The sequence below is a fragment of the Tachypleus tridentatus genome, chromosome 2 (genome assembly GCF_004210375.1).
Source record: "Tachypleus tridentatus isolate NWPU-2018 chromosome 2, ASM421037v1, whole genome shotgun sequence".
Classification (NCBI taxonomy): Eukaryota; Metazoa; Arthropoda; class Merostomata; order Xiphosura; family Limulidae; genus Tachypleus; species Tachypleus tridentatus.
Genome location: NC_134826.1, coordinates 151,317,632 through 151,335,040, shown reverse-complemented (window position 1 = coordinate 151,335,040; position 17,409 = coordinate 151,317,632). Strand labels below are relative to the sequence as shown.

Genomic DNA, 17,409 nt, shown 5'->3' with positions numbered 1-17,409 from the left:
TGTTTTCACTAAATATAGCATTAAAGTACATATAATAAAGTGTTCTTTAGGTACGTGTAAGCTTTTACAAGCGTCAAAGCCAAGCATGGCCAGGTAGGTTAGGCGTTCGAGGGTCGCGGGTTCGAATCCCTGTCACACCAAACATGCTCGACGTTTCAGTCGTGAGGGCTTATAAGGTAACGGTCAATCCTACCATTCGTTGGTAAAAGAGGAGCCCAAGAGTTGGTGGTGGGTTGTGATGACCAGCTGCCTTCTCTCTAATCTTACACTTAAATTAGGAATGGCTAGCGCAGATAGCCCTCGAGTAGCTTTGCGCGAAATTCAAAACAAACAAACATTTACATCCGCATTTTGTTTACCTCTGTTGCAATGAAGTGCGCACGTAAACCAATTTAGATCGTAAAGTTCGAACGAATTTTCAGGACAGACAAAAACCTAAATACGATTGTATTATTTATTATTGTGTTACAATAATCTAGATTGGTAATATTTATGGAATTTTTTAGTCTTTTATAATTCACTAAAGTGTAACTTTGTTAAGTTTAGGTATGTAAATAATATCAGGACATTGCGCCTAATTCATTATTCCATAACACACCGTGGACAAACTGTAATTATAACATTACTTTTTTTATTTTACCAAAAATAAATTTAAAAATACAATCTATAAAGTTGAAGCCTATTTCATTCTTTGATTCATCGTGCCACCTTTTGTGATCTTCAGTTTCGTGTATTCACAGCTAGAGTTAGGAAAACACACACTTAATTTAGTAAACTATATTGTTAGTTAAAACGGTATATCCGCTAAACACATATCACTATCATAGTAGGCCTAATGGTGATTTAATTATCTTTCTGTAACATTCATTAAAAAGGTAAATATTTCTGCTCAAATGGCAAATGGAAGCATTGTATGGTATGACATATAAATTTAAAGAAAGTTAAAATTGTTATTTGATAACATAGTACTCACAATTTATTGTTTCTAATTCTGTTTGGTTTTGGCATTGTCCATATTCATTAAGCGTAGTCCCACTGAAAGGAATTCCATCACAACCAACACACTCGTTCTTGCCACCGCATACGTTACAGATATCTATGTCGTAATTTAGGCTTCTGTTTGTGTTTCCACCAACGCAGTGTCCACATCTGTGAAAAAGACACAATAGATCATAAAGCTTATAAAGCCTTCATATATATTTTTCTTTTCAGTTAATCAACGATTGTGTATTTGTGAATAATGTAAAGTTTTGTATATAACCGCCTTCTACTACAGTATCTTAACCATGATAACTAAGTTATAATGGTTATCTGAGGGTAAAATTTCAACTAAAACAAATTGCTAATTAATTAGAATTATGAAACTATTTATCGCTTAAAACTTTTCATAATCAATGAACCAAGGTTTCTCTTTTAGGGTAGATCTGAAGCATCATCAGATTATGACTCCTTACGTAACTGAGAATGTATGTCTTATTAGATCTGTGAACAACAGAGTAGCAATGCTGTGGCATGACTGGGTGTCCATGTCTGACTAGGTATATGGAATACAAGTTTGTATATTTTTATAACTTGAAACATAATTGTGATACACATCTTTAGCGACCATGTATTTCTAAAAAACGTGGAACACAATTAAGTTATAATGTATGATGAAACTAAGTATGTGTATCTTGTACTCGTAAGATAACGTAGTTTAACAAGCAATAAGTGACACAGGTTAATTAGGCCTAAAATAAAAGGTAAATGTGTTATGCAAATACCTATACCGAAAATAGAATAACTTTAATGATATTTTAATTTTCGTTTAGCAGATGTTTCTCTTAAGAATAAATCATTTAAAAATACATTTTTTTTTAGAATAATGAAACCAGTAGTGAAAACTAAAGTATATTAAAACTACATAAGTTAGCCCGATTCTAGTTTGGTTTTAATTTTCATCTTTATAAATATTTTGGTGTATAACGCACCTTTAGTTATCTCATTTTGTCATACTTGTTCTGTTATGAATTATCATAAATGTTTTACAGATTATATACAAAATGCTTCAGTTTTCAGGTGTATTTGTAATGTCCAGTAACGACAGATATTTGTTGGAGAAAGAATTCATTCTTCATATTCAAAGATAAACATAAAACTTCATAATACCTTGTGAACTTTTTGAAAAGTTATTTTCGTTTCTTTGAGGTTGGATGAAGTTATTTTCCTTGGATTTTTTTCTCAATGAATAACTGAATTAATACTTCCAGACTTCACTTGTGTGAAACTACTACATAAAGTACTGTCATAAAATCATGAATACGTTTGTTAGTTTTTACTGTATAATAAAATAATTGAAAAAAGGATGGATTCAAAAGACGAAGTGATTTCTCCTGATAAAATACTATATTTGTAATACGAATTCATTATATTATGGATACCTCTTATAGACATGCTCAAATGCAGTAAGATAATATGAAAACACAGTAATTCTAAAATATGAAGAAGTCAATCAACCGACTGACCTATTATAGAGTGTGAATAAGAAAAAGTCGTTTTTCATTAAAAGTTACATCGAAGCAGTGATAAATAACTCTAAAAGTACAATGTCAATTTTTCAGATAGTAGACAACTAGAAATGCAATTTATAAACTTTCAGACACTATTTATCAGTAGGTATTACAAAAGGTATAACACCATAATTTCCTGCAGTTCCGGAACATGAAAATGTATCTCTACAAACGTACGAATTACATGTGTACGAATCAAAATAACTTTCAATATTACTGTTCAAGTGTCACAACTTTATAACTGACTACCCTTCACACTGGTCTCTATTGTCACTTAGCATTTATTATTAATAATAATTAAAAATAAGATTCTGTGATATTCGTATTAACCCTTTTTGTTGAAATTAAAAATGTGGATAGAATTATAAGGTGGGGTGAATGATTATATTAACACTTAAAACAATGTAGAATCATGAAATCACTTGACAACAGACATAAAGTCGTGATAAAACAGATGTATCAAAACTGCATGTTGAATTTGTTTGAATTTCTGTAACTAGTTTGATGCTAGGTACCACGAAACGTTTCTGGAATTGGTACGTAATAATCTTTTCTGACTCAAGTTTCCAAGACGGAGATATTCTCTGAACTTAATGATAATGGAACAAACAAATATGGAAAAACTTGTGAAAACCAAGTCCATTCAGAAATAGCTCTTCAATGCGTCATACCCCAGCCGGAGTGTGGGGTTTTGTGAAGGTGACAACACAAAGATCAGTCGCTGAAGTCATTCAGCTGACCGAAGCAACAGTAGCTGACAACATCAAGGAGGTTATTCACAAGAAATAAGGTCAGAATCTATTTACTGAACAAGACAAGTCTTCCAGTCATACTTTAACTGTTTCATACCTCAAGTATGTAAACAATTAAATGATTATCCAAGTCATTCCACATACCAATGAGCTTATTGAAAGAATAAAAATACAAGAATAACGTTCATGCATCAAATACGAAGTTATTTTAAGAATCAATTTAAAACGACAACTGACGTCACAGAATTTACTTCCACTATGAATGATGAATAAATATTATCTTAAGATTATACTGTCCCTTGAAGATGTTCACATCATTTCATGTTTTATAAACTAATAATTTGTTTGAATCCTTCATTACATAAAACACCACAAGACATAAAACCATCCAATATTCCAAATATTAACCATAAGTTAGAAATAGCACTTCCGACGATGGCTCGAATACATTGCTGTAATCAATAAGTAATTAACAAACAGATCAGTTCGACTGAATTTCACTACTAAAAGTCTTAAGTCTGGTGTCATTAAATATTTGCACTTCACAAAATACCCTAATACAGTCGTCAGAGTTTCTGGCAGATTTCTAAAGAGTTAGACTCGAAAACAAGAAACTTCTTGATTTATAAAAACAAACATCCAACAACAACACAGGTTTAACAGATTGTTTCTTTCATTTAATGTCTATTTCTCTAACTGTCTTCACTGTCTCTAAGTAACTTTTGTACGTAGCCTCTTAGTGGCCAAGTGGTAAGTATGTAAGCTTATACCAATAAATTCCGGTTTCGATACTCACAAAAAAGAAAGCTCCTGTTCAACTATTATTATTTAAATGTCGAAAGCTGGGAAAACATTTGAAGCCAATTAGCCTATTGTATGTATCGTTAATTAATATTCTAATTAATCAGATTTTTCTGTATTAAATCAACTGAACTTTGTTGCTTTTATGCTGGCTAATATTCGAAACATCTTTCGGGTTGGTGAGCAAGCTATAGTTAGGTAAGCTATCACAAGCTATCGAGTAATATAATATTCAACATTCTCTTTACTGAACTTATAGGCTGTTAAATAAAACGAAACTGAAAAATACGATACAAAGTTGTATTTTATATACAAATCTGGTGTATATCTTACCTGTTATTAACAGCTGAGCTATTTTTAGATCCATCACATAGTGTTATGGTATGTTCATCTTGTTTCCTGTTGAGCAATAATTTATAACATTTGTAACCAAACGTTTAGCCTAATGCCTAGATATAAATATATTACAATTAAAGTAACATTGATTTAAATAGTTGAGTGAAACAGAGAAGAAAAGATGCAGAAACTATGTTGATCATTATGTGAACAGGTCAACTTATAGTATGTACATCCAATAACGAATACACGATGATTTAACGATATGGGTTAATAATATTTCAAGATGAAGTTCGAAGTATAAAAATTGTCGTATTCTTACCTAACACAAACTTTATTTTTACCCAAAGTTACCAGGACATTGCTTTGTTCACAAGAACCAGCACAATCTGGTTGGATCACATTTCCTGTTGTATCCATTCCACACCGTAAACAGTCTTTCCCACTGTCTGTAACGTATGAATGTTAATTAGCAGTTACAAGTATATTAAATACCTTCTTAATATATTAATTACTTAACAGCTATAAAAACCAGAATAAGTCTGGAATTTCTGACATACTAATGCTAAGATACGGAGCCATACTATTTTCTTCAGTCTACTTTTATGGCGCCATTATAAAAATAATACGTTAAATTATTTCATTAAGGGTAACTGAATCTCTTTGTCACTTATGATAAATGTGTGTTTTCTTATAGCATGGTCACATCGGGCTATCTCCTGTGTCCATTGAGGGGAAATGAACCCCTAATTTTAGCATTGCAAATCCGTAGACTTACCGCTGTCCCGTATAAAAAGTAAAAACCTAATAACATTAACCATTAACTACATAAATATAATAAGTATTACTCTTTAAGTGCCAAATTATAATTACACACTAACAGTACTATAATAATTACTATATGATGGCAAACTATGAATATAACAGTAGCATAAGATAACTTTTCTTCTATATTATTATGACAGATATAGTGTTGATAATTCATTATTTAAAAAAAAACTATTAAACTAATAATTTTTCGCCTTAAGATACTTGTGGGGTATGGTGGAATAGTACGAGTGGCTGAGTGTTATTCACGGTTGACTTCTGGAGTGTGGTGGAATAGTACGAGTGGCTGAGTGTAATTCACGGTTGACTTACGGAGTGTGGTGGAATAGTACGAGTGGCTGAGTGTTATTCACGGTTGACTTACTGAGTGTGGTGGAGTGGTACGAGTGGCTAAGTGTTAGTCAAGGTTGACTATATGGAGGAGTGGTACTAGTGGCTAAGTGTCATTCACGGTTGACTTACGGAGTGTGGTGGAGTGGTACGAGTGGCTAAGTGTTAGTCAATGTTGACTATATGGAGGAGTGGTACTGGTGGCTAAGTGTCATTCACGGTTGACTTACGGAGTGTGGTGGAGTGGTACGAGTGGCTAAGTGTTAGTCAAGGTTGACTATATGGAGGAGTGGTACGAGTGGCGAAGTGTTAGTCAAGGTTGACTATATGACGGAGTTGTGCATGTTAAATAATGACCATCAGACTGATTTTCTAACAATTTCTTAAAAAACAAATTTTAACCCTTAGCCAATATACAATACGTCCCCGAATTTCCCCTTATTGTCTCTCTTCCCTTTATGGGATCGCAGTCTCTACTAATTAGAAAACTCTCTTCCCAGATAAAAACTCTTTACTCTCAAAATCACCTTAGAATAATACACAGACCTATTTTCAGCATTAAAAACAGTTTCTTTTCTTAGATTGTAATAATTTCCATTTAGGATGGTAGTCTGCAATTCGACTAAAAAATTCCTCAATAGGTTATGACACACTCTCTCAGTGGTAAATCTGATACTTTATAACGTTAAAAATTGGGTTTCGATACGTATGGTGAGCACAGTGCAGCTAGGCCATTGTGAAACTCTGTATTTAATTACAAACTAACAAAGAAACAATGAGTTTTACAAGGAATTCGAGGTTAAGTTCCATCCAAATGAGGTTAAAGATCCGTTAAGTGTACTTCCTCAAGACGATCATTTAAGTTACTTTAACATTACCTGACCTGCTTCTGACAACATCAGATTTGTTTCACTATTTGTGTTAATAAAGATATTATTACACGAGATGAAGTTCCATCATGGTCATGACCTATTGAAAGTTCATAAACTTCGAATGTTTGTTGTCCTTCAAACTCAACTACAAGAACTCCAGTCACATCCAGACCGTCACGTGCAATTTGTAGCGTTGGTTAAAAACAGTAGAGGCTGTGTCTCGTGACGTTATGAAATAGAATAACTTATTTATTGGTTACGATCTGCATTATTACTACTCTCTGATTTGGTGTGTTTTGAATTTCGCGCAAAGCTACACGAAATTTACTGGGTACCAGTGTAAGACTAGAAGGAAGGCAGCTTGTCATCACCACCCACAGCCAATTCTTGGGCTACTCTTTTACCAACGAATAGTGGAATTTTAAAACGCCTCCACGGCTGAAAGGGCGAGCATATTTGGTGTGACGGGGATTCGAACCCGCGACCCTCGGATTACGACTCAAGCGCTTTAACCACCTGTCCATGTTGAGCCTTAAATTACTGTGAACCTATTCGTCTTAAAATAAAACGATAACTTCAGTGTTTTATAACAAACATGTGCAAATAAAATACATCGATGTAAAACATGTTTAGATAGTTCGTTCTATTTATTACCTGACAGTAAAATCAGTACATATTTAATAACCCATTCTGCCAGCTTGTACCATTAAATGCTGAATAATAAATAATACATTACTTTGTGATTAAAATAACGAATCGAATATAAATAACATACGAAAATTATAATGTTATTTAACTGGTCTAATAATTAATAGAAAATTATGTGATTATTCTTATTTATAAGTATTGTATAATTACACGTCAACCATAGCGTTATAATTTAAATTAAACTGTTTGTCATGAACGTTACGTTTTATATGCGATATATATATTATGCATAGCTTAAAATGATTCTGATATTTGTGAGTTCTCAGGTTAGCTAAGAAATACATATATTGACACTACATAATAATTGACAAGTTGGCTAAGAATTTCGTTTGTTTTGAATTTCGCGAAAAGCTACACGAGGGCTATCTACGCTAGCCGGCCCTAATTTAGCAGTGTAAAACTAGAGAGAAGACAGCTAGTCATCACCACCATCTTGGACTACAGGTGAGCAAGGACCTCGACTCGTAATTTGAGGGTCAGGGTTCGAACCCCCTTCACACCAAATATGCTCGCCCTTTCAGCCGTGGGAGCATTATGCCACGATCAATCCCACTATTCGTTGGAAAAGAGTAGCCCAAAAGGTAGCGGTGGGTGATGATGACTAGCTGACTTCCTTCTTGTTTTACATTGTTAAATTAGAGACGTCTAGCGCAGATAGACCTCGTGTAGCTTTGCGCGAAATTCAAAAATAAATAAACGTTTTCTCAGCAAATTTAGAAATTATACTTTCGCTGTGTCTTCATATATATATAACTCGAGTAACAATTTACTTCAGAGACATCCTAAAACAGCGGTTATTGTATGAAATAGCAAGTATGGAGAAGTGTACACAGCATTACGTGTCTCTAAATGTTAAACTATGTGTTACATGTTACTGTTTCATGTACAAAGTCAAATTTACGAAGAAACTTTAACTGAACATCATTAAACACCACTTTCAGTTATGATATTTAGTTCATTAAGAAAAAAAATAGATTAAACATTAGAGTTTTTGAAAACTAAATGAATTATAATACCTTTTGAAATTTTGTTACGGATGTGACAACAAATTTTTGGACATCTGATTTGTAAACGTGTGGAGTGTAACGGGTTGGCAAACTGCGTTAAATTATTTATATTTCTATATACGTGTAAGACTGTTAAAGTAAACTGTTTCTCTTTACTTGTCCTGAAAAATAGACGTAAATTAACGTAGAGAATAAACAACAGTAACTTCTGTACATCTTTAATAGTTTCATTGACCAATACCTCTTAACTTTGATGCGTTATGGTTTGTGTGTTGCTTTTCTCACGTAAAAGCCATTTGTTATTACCATTCTTAATATGTTAAATTTGGAATGTACACTAATGACGAAAAATACATTTGTTATTAATTACATTACCTTTAAAAAAGTGAATTCCCTATAAAAGAATGTTGAATATATTGTACAAAACATACCATTACTGAGTCGGCAAGAAGTCCCGTCTCCACCACATACTCCACAAGAGTCGACCAATACAGGTTTGTGTGTTATTTTTCGCCCTGAACAATCTTTATATTCCAGAGAGAACAAAGAAAGGTTTTGTGCAACAGAAGGATGAGGAGAACAAGGCTGAAAAATTTTAAACAAGAAACCCGTTGACAATGTGAACTCTTCATTACATGATAGAAGTTCCTAAAAACATATTGAATTTTCTTTTGATATCGCAATAACGAAATTCAGTGTTCTAATCCTTTTTTCCAATTTGTAATAACTGTCGGTAAACATATCAAGTCAGTACAAAAACATTTATATTGGAATTTTATTTGTAACTGCACTTTACCGCCACGTTGTTTTTACGAGAGTGAAACATTATGTGAAACCGCAGAGGTCACGTGATGTCATAGTTCCCCAACTTGCCACTAGAGGAAAGATGTTTCCAAGCGAATTGCCAGGGTATGAAATGTGGGAAGATGCTTTGTGAGGTTGATGAAGGTATTATTGAATGTTAATCTGTATGATGTTACATAAAATTATTATAGTTCTTAACATTATATTTTTATTAATACTGACTTTTCTATTTACCAAAGGTAAAATTGAATATATAATTTGTGAGTAAAGACCTAATGCATATTTTATACAGCTGCTTTCTCTGAAGTTTTGTCTATACACAGCTTTAATCCATGAAACAATAAAATACAGGTAGTCAAACAGTATGCATTAGGCCCCTACACGGTAGAACACCGATTGTCCAATTGTGGTATCACTGATATAAATAATTAACTTAGGTTATATATAGTAAATTAAAAAGGATTCAAATAGCTCCATAAATATTTCTGTAAAGCATTAAAATTCTATATATTATCCCATGTGTCACATTAATTAAAGATGATATGATATTTCCAAACAAAAATAATTTATTATTAATAGTGTCTAAAGTGTTTCTATTTTCATATCTGTCATTATCAATAAGCTTCATTTCTGGATGTTATAACATTTTAATTTTATGGTCTTGTTTGTTTGTTTTTGAATTTCGCGCAAAGCTGTATAAAGGCTATTTGCATTAGACGTCCCTAATTTAGCACTGTAAGACTAGAGGGAAGGCCGCTAGTAATCATCACCCACCGCCAACTTTTGGGGTACTTTTTTACCAACGAATAGTGGGATTCATAGTCACATTACAATGGCCCCACGGCTGAAAGGGCGAGCATGTTTGATGCGACGGGAATTCGAACCAGCGACTCTCAGATTACGAGTCGAACGCCTTAACCCTCCTGGCCATGCTGGACCATTTCACGGTCTAACTGGATGGTAGGGTATTATTGACTTTATGGAAATAGCAGCTCTATTCGCAGCACTAGACTGTAAATCAATACCAAAACGTATTGTGTACAGTGAAATCAGTGGGGGACGTAAACCAATTTGACATATTTGTAAAGAACGTCAGTCAGCGTGTACAAACTGATGCATGCTATCCAACTATAGGAATGTGTTGAATCACACAGGCTGGGATGTCGTGGAAAATCACAGAGAATAAGATACAAACGAGGATGTTGTAGTTACCACTTTTTGACAGTTGCAGACACTTAACATAGTGGCTGTGGATAAGGAGTATAAATATTACTCCAAAATAAACTCTGAATGGTATGAACTCAACAACTGTATTAATATACACTGTTGGACAAAATCTTAAGGCCAATGAACATAAAGAAAAAAATATGTATTTTGCGTTGTTAGACTCAACCACTTATTTGAGTAGAGCTTCGAAAGATGAAAAGAAGAAAAAGGGAAAATAAAAATAAAAAAAGTTTTTAACATTTAATAGAGAAATTGTGAACAAATGAAATTAGCCTCAATACTAGCTGGTCAAAAGTTTAAGACCATACTGAAACTAAGCGTTAATCGGTAAACACCAAACGAAATTTAGTCATTTGTGTTCAATCATAAGCGTTGTCAACATCTCCCACTGACATCTCCTGTGTTACATTGGGTAAAAACATAGCAAAGGATAAAAGTTGACAGAGTTTGAACGTGGCAGAATTGTTGAGCTGTAAAAGCAAGGTTTCTCTCAACGTGTCATCACTGGTGCGACTTGGCGTGAAAAATAATTTGTGGCAAATTTCTTAAAAGACTCTGAGAGATACGGAACGAGAATTTCAAGTGGTCGGCCGAAGAAAATTTCGCTGGTGTTGATCAGGATGATTCGACGGGTTGTCCGACAAGACACCAGCCGATCGTCGAACCAGACTAAGGCCCTTACGAATGCAGAATGCAGCTCAAGAACAATAAGACGGAATCTACAAGAAAAAGGCTTTAAAAACCGCAAACGTCTTTAAAGGTCACACCTCCTTCCACACCACAAAATAGCTCGCTTAAAAATTGCTGAGAACACCAAACATGGGACTCAGAAAAGTGGACGAAGGTTTTGTTTACTGATAAGAAAAAAATTAACCTGGATGGTTCAGATGGCTTCCAATGTTGCTGGCACGATAAAGATATCCCACCAGAGACATTTTCTATACGACAAAGTTGAGGACGTTCCATCATGATCTGGAGTGCTTTCTCCTTCCATGGAACAGTGGAACTTCAGGTTATAAAGAGGCGTCAAACAGCAGCTGGATACATTGGCATGCTTGAAAAAGCATCCTTATTGACTGAAGGCCCTCGCTTGTGTGAAAATGAATTGATCTTTCAGCATGACAACACTATAATCCACTATACCGCAGGACAAAGGACTTTTTCATGGCAAATAACGTGATTCTTTTGGACAATCCAGTGTTTTCGCCCGAAGTGAACCCCATTGAAAATGTTTGAGGGGTGGATGGCAAGGGAAGTCTATAGAAATGGACGTCAATTTCAAACAGTGCATGATCTTCGTGAAGCCATCTTCACCACTTGGAATAACATTCCAGCCAGCCTTCTGCAAACGCTTATATCGGCCATGCCAAAACGAATGTTTCAAGTTATTCGCAATTACGGCCGTGCAACTCATTATTGATACCTCTTGTTGGGCATTTTCTACCCTGTTTAGAACTTCATTTTGTATGGTCTTAAACTTTTGACCAGTTAGTATTTAGGCTAATTCCATTGTGTTCACATTTTCCCTATTAAATGCTAAAATTTTTTCCCCTTTTCTTATTTTCATCATTCGAAGCTCTACTCAAATAAGTAGTTGAGTCTAACAACGCAAAAATGCGTATTTTGTCTTTATGTTTATTGGCCTTAAGATTTTGGCCATGAGTGTATATCACTGGGTGGAATATCTCACGATGAAAGTAAACATTAGGGGATAACCAAGTTTGTCATACACTGCTTATACAAATGTTCTTGAATAAACTATTTTAAACAAAGATTTGGTTTATGTTACTGTTTAATATAAACTTGTTGCCTGGCATGGCTAGGTGGTTAGGGCGCTCGATTTGTAATCCGAGGGTCACAGGTTCGATTCCCTGTTACACCAAACTTGCTTGTCCTTTCAGCCGTGGGAGCGTTATAATGTGACTATAAACTCCACTATTCGTTGGTAAAAGAGTTACCCAGTCGTTGGCAGTGGTTTGTGATAACTAACTGCCTTTCTATATTCTTACACTGCTAAATTAGATATGTCAAGCGGAAATAGCCCAAATGTAGCTTTGCGTGAAAATTCAAAACAAACAAACACAAACTTGTATAATGGGCTGTAGATCCTTACTGATGGGAGATAGGGGCAGTCTCTTTAAAACCAGAACTATTTCATTAAAAATGCTTCGAATTTTGAAATAGACAAAAAAATTAACTTAAAAACTCGTTAGTTACGAATTTTTAAATATGCAAATTATGAAACATTGTAGAGCAAATTGTGTTCAACATAGCATGTTTTTTTCAAAATAATTTTACTGCAGCTTGTTCAACTGGTGCCCCCAGTGGCTCAGCGGTATGTCTGTGGACTTACAACGCTAAAATCCGGTTTTCGATATCCGTGGTAGACAGAGAACAGATAGCCCATTGTGCAGCTTTGTGCTTAATTAACAACAACAACAATGTTCAATTAGTCCACTGTATAGTTTTATAAAAAATATTTTAAACTCCGTTTAGACGAACTTAGAAGAGTAAGAAAGGTCATCTCCAAACCTAGACTGAAGGTAGGAGACCATGTGGATTTATTCAACATATCAACCCACTGTCCTCTTAAATTAAAACGTTTATTGTATCTGTCTAATTATTGTAACATAAGCACAGCTCACATACAAATACATTTATTGATAATGACAGCTTGAAAACTTTAAAAATGTTTAAGGGGGGATGGTAAGGGGAAGTCTATAGAAATGCATGATTTAAGGTTCAGCGGTTGAAAGACGAGAGGAAAAAACATTATGATAAATCTGATAAAAACTGGCACTTCCATTTATTAGTACCATGTAAAGACATTGAATGTTATCCAAAATCATTTTGAAAAACAAAAACTATATTCACCCATTTTGTAGAAATTCCAGAATCAGACATATTCCAAGCTGAGTATATTAACAATGTGTATTTCATTGCCTCCCACTTGTTCCACCAGAGCCAACTTGAATTGGCACGGAATCTTATGTGGTCAGTAGCAGAAAGCAGGACAAAACTGTGGACGTTGGAGAACTCTGTTGTTTTGTGTAAATTATTTAAAGTACAAAAGTCCTCACCAGAAATCATTTTCATGTCATACCTAACGACTTTAAGTGATGTCTGATGAAAAAGAGGCTCCCACTGTCCACCTTTCTTATGGATTCTCGCCTCCCACTCACCTACACAAAGAAGAAGCATAATTATAGATTTAATTGATAACGTAAAAGTTTCTGTGAATAATTTATCACTATCAAAATACCAGTTGTTTTCTAAGAAATCCACGTCTATCCTATTACTTGTTGAAAAATAGAAATATTAAAGAATGCAGTCTGTCTATTTACAAGCCTCACTTGCACACAGGTTATTTATGCAAGTGTTACTTTATTGTAGATCGAACACAAAATAACAAGGTAATAAAAGTCAAACAAACTTAAGATACATCATTCCTGCAGTAGAAATGTGTATGTCATGACTTACCAAGGCAGAAATTTCCTCATAAGCAGAATTGCTCATGTAATTGTTCATAACCCATCCCACAAGATGCTTAACACGTTATTATCAAACATATAAAGTAACTGTTTCAGTAGAGGAACTCTTAACAGTACAAACTAGGATATATAATAACACATTTACACATGAAATATTAATATAAAACACGTTACATACATTGTAATTTATAATAAGATACCTTTCAAAGCATATCTCTTTAAAACACAGTCGCCACGTCAGTAACATGTACAGCATATATTATTCATAATATTGAATATCAATGTGAAATCATACAGCTATTCATATTTCACGTGTATCTTAAAGATAAATGTCATTACTTTTCAAATAATAACTCACTTTTCTACGTCATCCACATAACGTTTACCTTTCATAACAAATTTATTAAAGTTATAATTTCATTGAGTAATAAACACTTCTGAGGATTTTAGAAATATTATAACACGTGTTGTTTAAGGTAAACTATTCCTGAGATGGAGAATTAATACTTAAATTTAGATAACATGGAAATGGGCCTATGTAATTTCAAGTGGTTGTTTTTTTCCAAACTGGTCAATAAAGATATGTAATAACTTCTTCAAATTTTCTCACCAATCACATTCTCACCCTTTCTATTGAAGAAATAAAGTACCTTATAGGTCTCACCCGTTCGTCCAGAGTTTTCTGTTTGGTTTAAACTTTAGACTTAAGAACCAAACATTCAGTTAAAGCGTTAACTGAATGTTTGTATAAATATTTCAACTCCCAACAATTTTAGTCAAAGATTTACAACCAAACTGGAGCGAGGTTCCCATTTGTTTACCAGTTTTTATTTAGTTTCGGAATTATAAGACAGAGGAAACTATATTGGTTCTATGTCCACAGCAGGTATCGGAACTGGATTTTTAACGTTATGAACCACATAATTTTCAATGTACCACTTGAGAGGGGTCTAAATTAGGGAAAAATAAGACAACGAAAACGACAATAGAGCCTCTTCAGAGACATGTAAAGCACACTGTATCTTATATCTTTCGTCAAAATATTAGGTAGTTGTTTCTATTCTTTGAGAAACAATTACTGAACATTTAAAATGAGTACAAGGTAGTTTCCCACCAACACTATGACATAAGAAATGAAGTGACAAGCACGTGCAGTATGTGGAAGTATTAAGGTATTATAAATATTCAAACGTATGGTTTATTTTTACCATCGTGTTTCACTCACAAGTAACAAAATGACGAGTTTTGAAAGTTACTTATGTTTATGGTAGTTAGTACCTACCAGTTATTTGATAACACTGACATTTGGTTCTTGTGTGAAACATTATTTCCTAGTAATATACTGTCGCCTAAGGAAACCACAAGTTGTAAAAATATGTAACTGTAAAAGAAAGTTTACATTACAAATTTTATAGATCAGTGAGCACTGTTGTTGGTAATACACGTGGAACCTCACTACCAATGAAACCTTTTGTTTAGAATTTTGCGATACTCCATTTCTAAATTTTCCCAAATATTTAATTCACAATTAAAATAATTCACAAGACGCAAAGTAAATTACAAAACATATAAATAGAATTTTAAAAGTTTAAGAATTAAAATCTTTTTAAAAATCAAACTTTCTGATAATTTCCACTTAAGATAGTTCCTCGTTCGTTTGATATTCGAAACAACTAAAAATACTATATTCTGTTACTGAAGTTTGTCCCCCGCTAGTTGAGCGGTAAGACTACGGACTTACAAAGCTAAAATCAGAGGTTCGATTCCCTTTGGTGGACTGAACAGACAATCCGATGTGGCTTCGTTATGGGAAAACACAGTTATATTGTCATGGAAACGTATCACCGGTCGGCTGTATTAAAACTGTTATTAATATATAATAGAGAACAACGTTATTCTCTATCACACACATATATATAAGTTTAAATACCCATACCAATCGTCTTGAAATAAGTTTTTACTTCAAATGGGTTTTAGTCATCACGCATCTCATGGATATCAAAACTAAATTTGTTTGGTAATCTAGGTACGAACTAAAATTTCTGGTTCATTATTTAGTGTGAAGAGTCCACGTCATTTAAAGTATTAAAACTATATATATTTAGAATTCAGTTAAGGCTTTGATGATCTTTTTATAAAAATGTTTCACGAATTCGCATCCCTGTCGCGCCAAACATGCTCGCCCTTTCAGCCGTGGGAACGTTATAATGTGACGGTCAATCCCACTATTTGTTGGTAAAAGAGTAGCCCAAGAGTTGGCGGTGGGTCGTGACGACTAGCTGCCTTCCTTCTAGTCTACACTGCTAAATTAGGGACGGCTAGCACAGATAACCCTTGAGTAGCTTTGGGCGAAATTCAAAAACAATTACAATTACTTAACGCGTCGGTTTATATAGTTTAAGGCGCGATTCTCGAATGTTCAACAATCTTCAAAGACACTCTAGCATTTTCGTAAAACAAATATCTTTTATTCTTACGCTCAAAACTCTTCTATAAATTTAGAAAACATGGGGACTTGCGCAATATACATCCGACGACATATGTCACATGCATCAAACTGAAACAAAGTAGGTATTAAAATAAACGTATAACGGTAAATCCATTATACCTCTCTCCTTAGAAAATTAAAAATTGTCTTACAGACATCCTTCACATTACACGAATGGTATCTTGAATTCTTCTATTATTGTTTGGCTAACACAGTTTACAAACTCACTTTTACCGAGGAAGATATCTAATGCTCTTGAGAAAACATTAACGTTTGAAGTTAACTCACTTATATTTACATTGAACAGTTCATACTTTTCAAAATCTATAAGTGTTCCTGGTAAGATTCTGTAGTTTTCCAATTAATGAGTATTAATCACAATTCCATCTTTCAAAGCTTATATTATCCGGACTGTAGCCTGTTGTGTCTCTCAGCGAGTCAATTTATATTGTTTAAGGCGCAATTTTTGAATGTTCAATAATGTTCAAAAACACGCAATAATTTTCGTAAAACAAATATTGTTGATTTTTACTGTAAAAAAATTTTCTACAAATTAAGAGAAAGGCGGGACTTGCACAATACAAGTCCAACAATATACGCCACATGCATCAAATTCAAATAATGAGTGTTAAAATAAACTCATAACGGTAAATTTGTTACAGTGAACGTTCAGTAACACAATTACCAAATACCCATACAATTTTCACAATGCACATATTTAAAGTCCACACCTATATCGTGTATCAGATGTGAAAACACGAAGCAATGAATAACTTAAAATACGTGTACAACTTACAAATATATCTATATAAAACAAACTAACCTAAATGACTTGAATGAGCATGAAACACAATCATTCCTAAAGACCTGAGAGTTGAATGTTCATACAATGGATCCGTATATTCAGCAACTGGTCGTCCTTTATCGGTTTCATTCACAGTCAGAGTTGGAAGCTGGTCAAAATGTGGGTTCCTTCGGGCAGATGGAGCATAGTTAACTTTCATCTAAACATAAAATATTGTTTTAATCAGTTATATAACCAAAGAACGATGAAGAGCTTTATTGACACAGCACAGAATTGATGTTAAGTTTGACATCTAAATACTGTTTGTTTGTTAAGTTGGACATCTAAATACTGTTTGTTTGTTAAGTTGGACATCTAAATACTCTTTGTTTGTTAAGTTGACATCTAAATACTCTTTGTTTGTCAAGTTGG

The 17,409-nt window shown here is 33.8% G+C and overlaps 1 protein-coding gene across 2 annotated transcripts in view; it reads right to left on the bottom strand.

The window, feature by feature from the left end:
* The window catches only part of LOC143245369 (uncharacterized), a 67,092-nt gene extending 49,891 nt beyond the window's left edge, over positions 1–17,201 (bottom strand). For both annotated transcript variants that reach the window (XM_076491628.1, XM_076491629.1), the window contains exons 1-6: positions 17,017–17,201; positions 13,089–13,396; positions 8,615–8,768; positions 4,761–4,887; positions 4,436–4,501; positions 974–1,149 (exon numbers count right to left, since the gene is read on the bottom strand). In XM_076491628.1, coding sequence (XP_076347743.1) covers positions 974–1,149; positions 4,436–4,501; positions 4,761–4,887; positions 8,615–8,768; positions 13,089–13,396; positions 17,017–17,197 — 1,012 coding nt within the window. In that variant the 5' untranslated portion in view covers positions 17,198–17,201. The remainder of the gene's footprint in view (positions 1–973; positions 1,150–4,435; positions 4,502–4,760; positions 4,888–8,614; positions 8,769–13,088; positions 13,397–17,016) is intronic.
* Between the last annotated feature and the right edge of the window lie 208 nt (positions 17,202–17,409).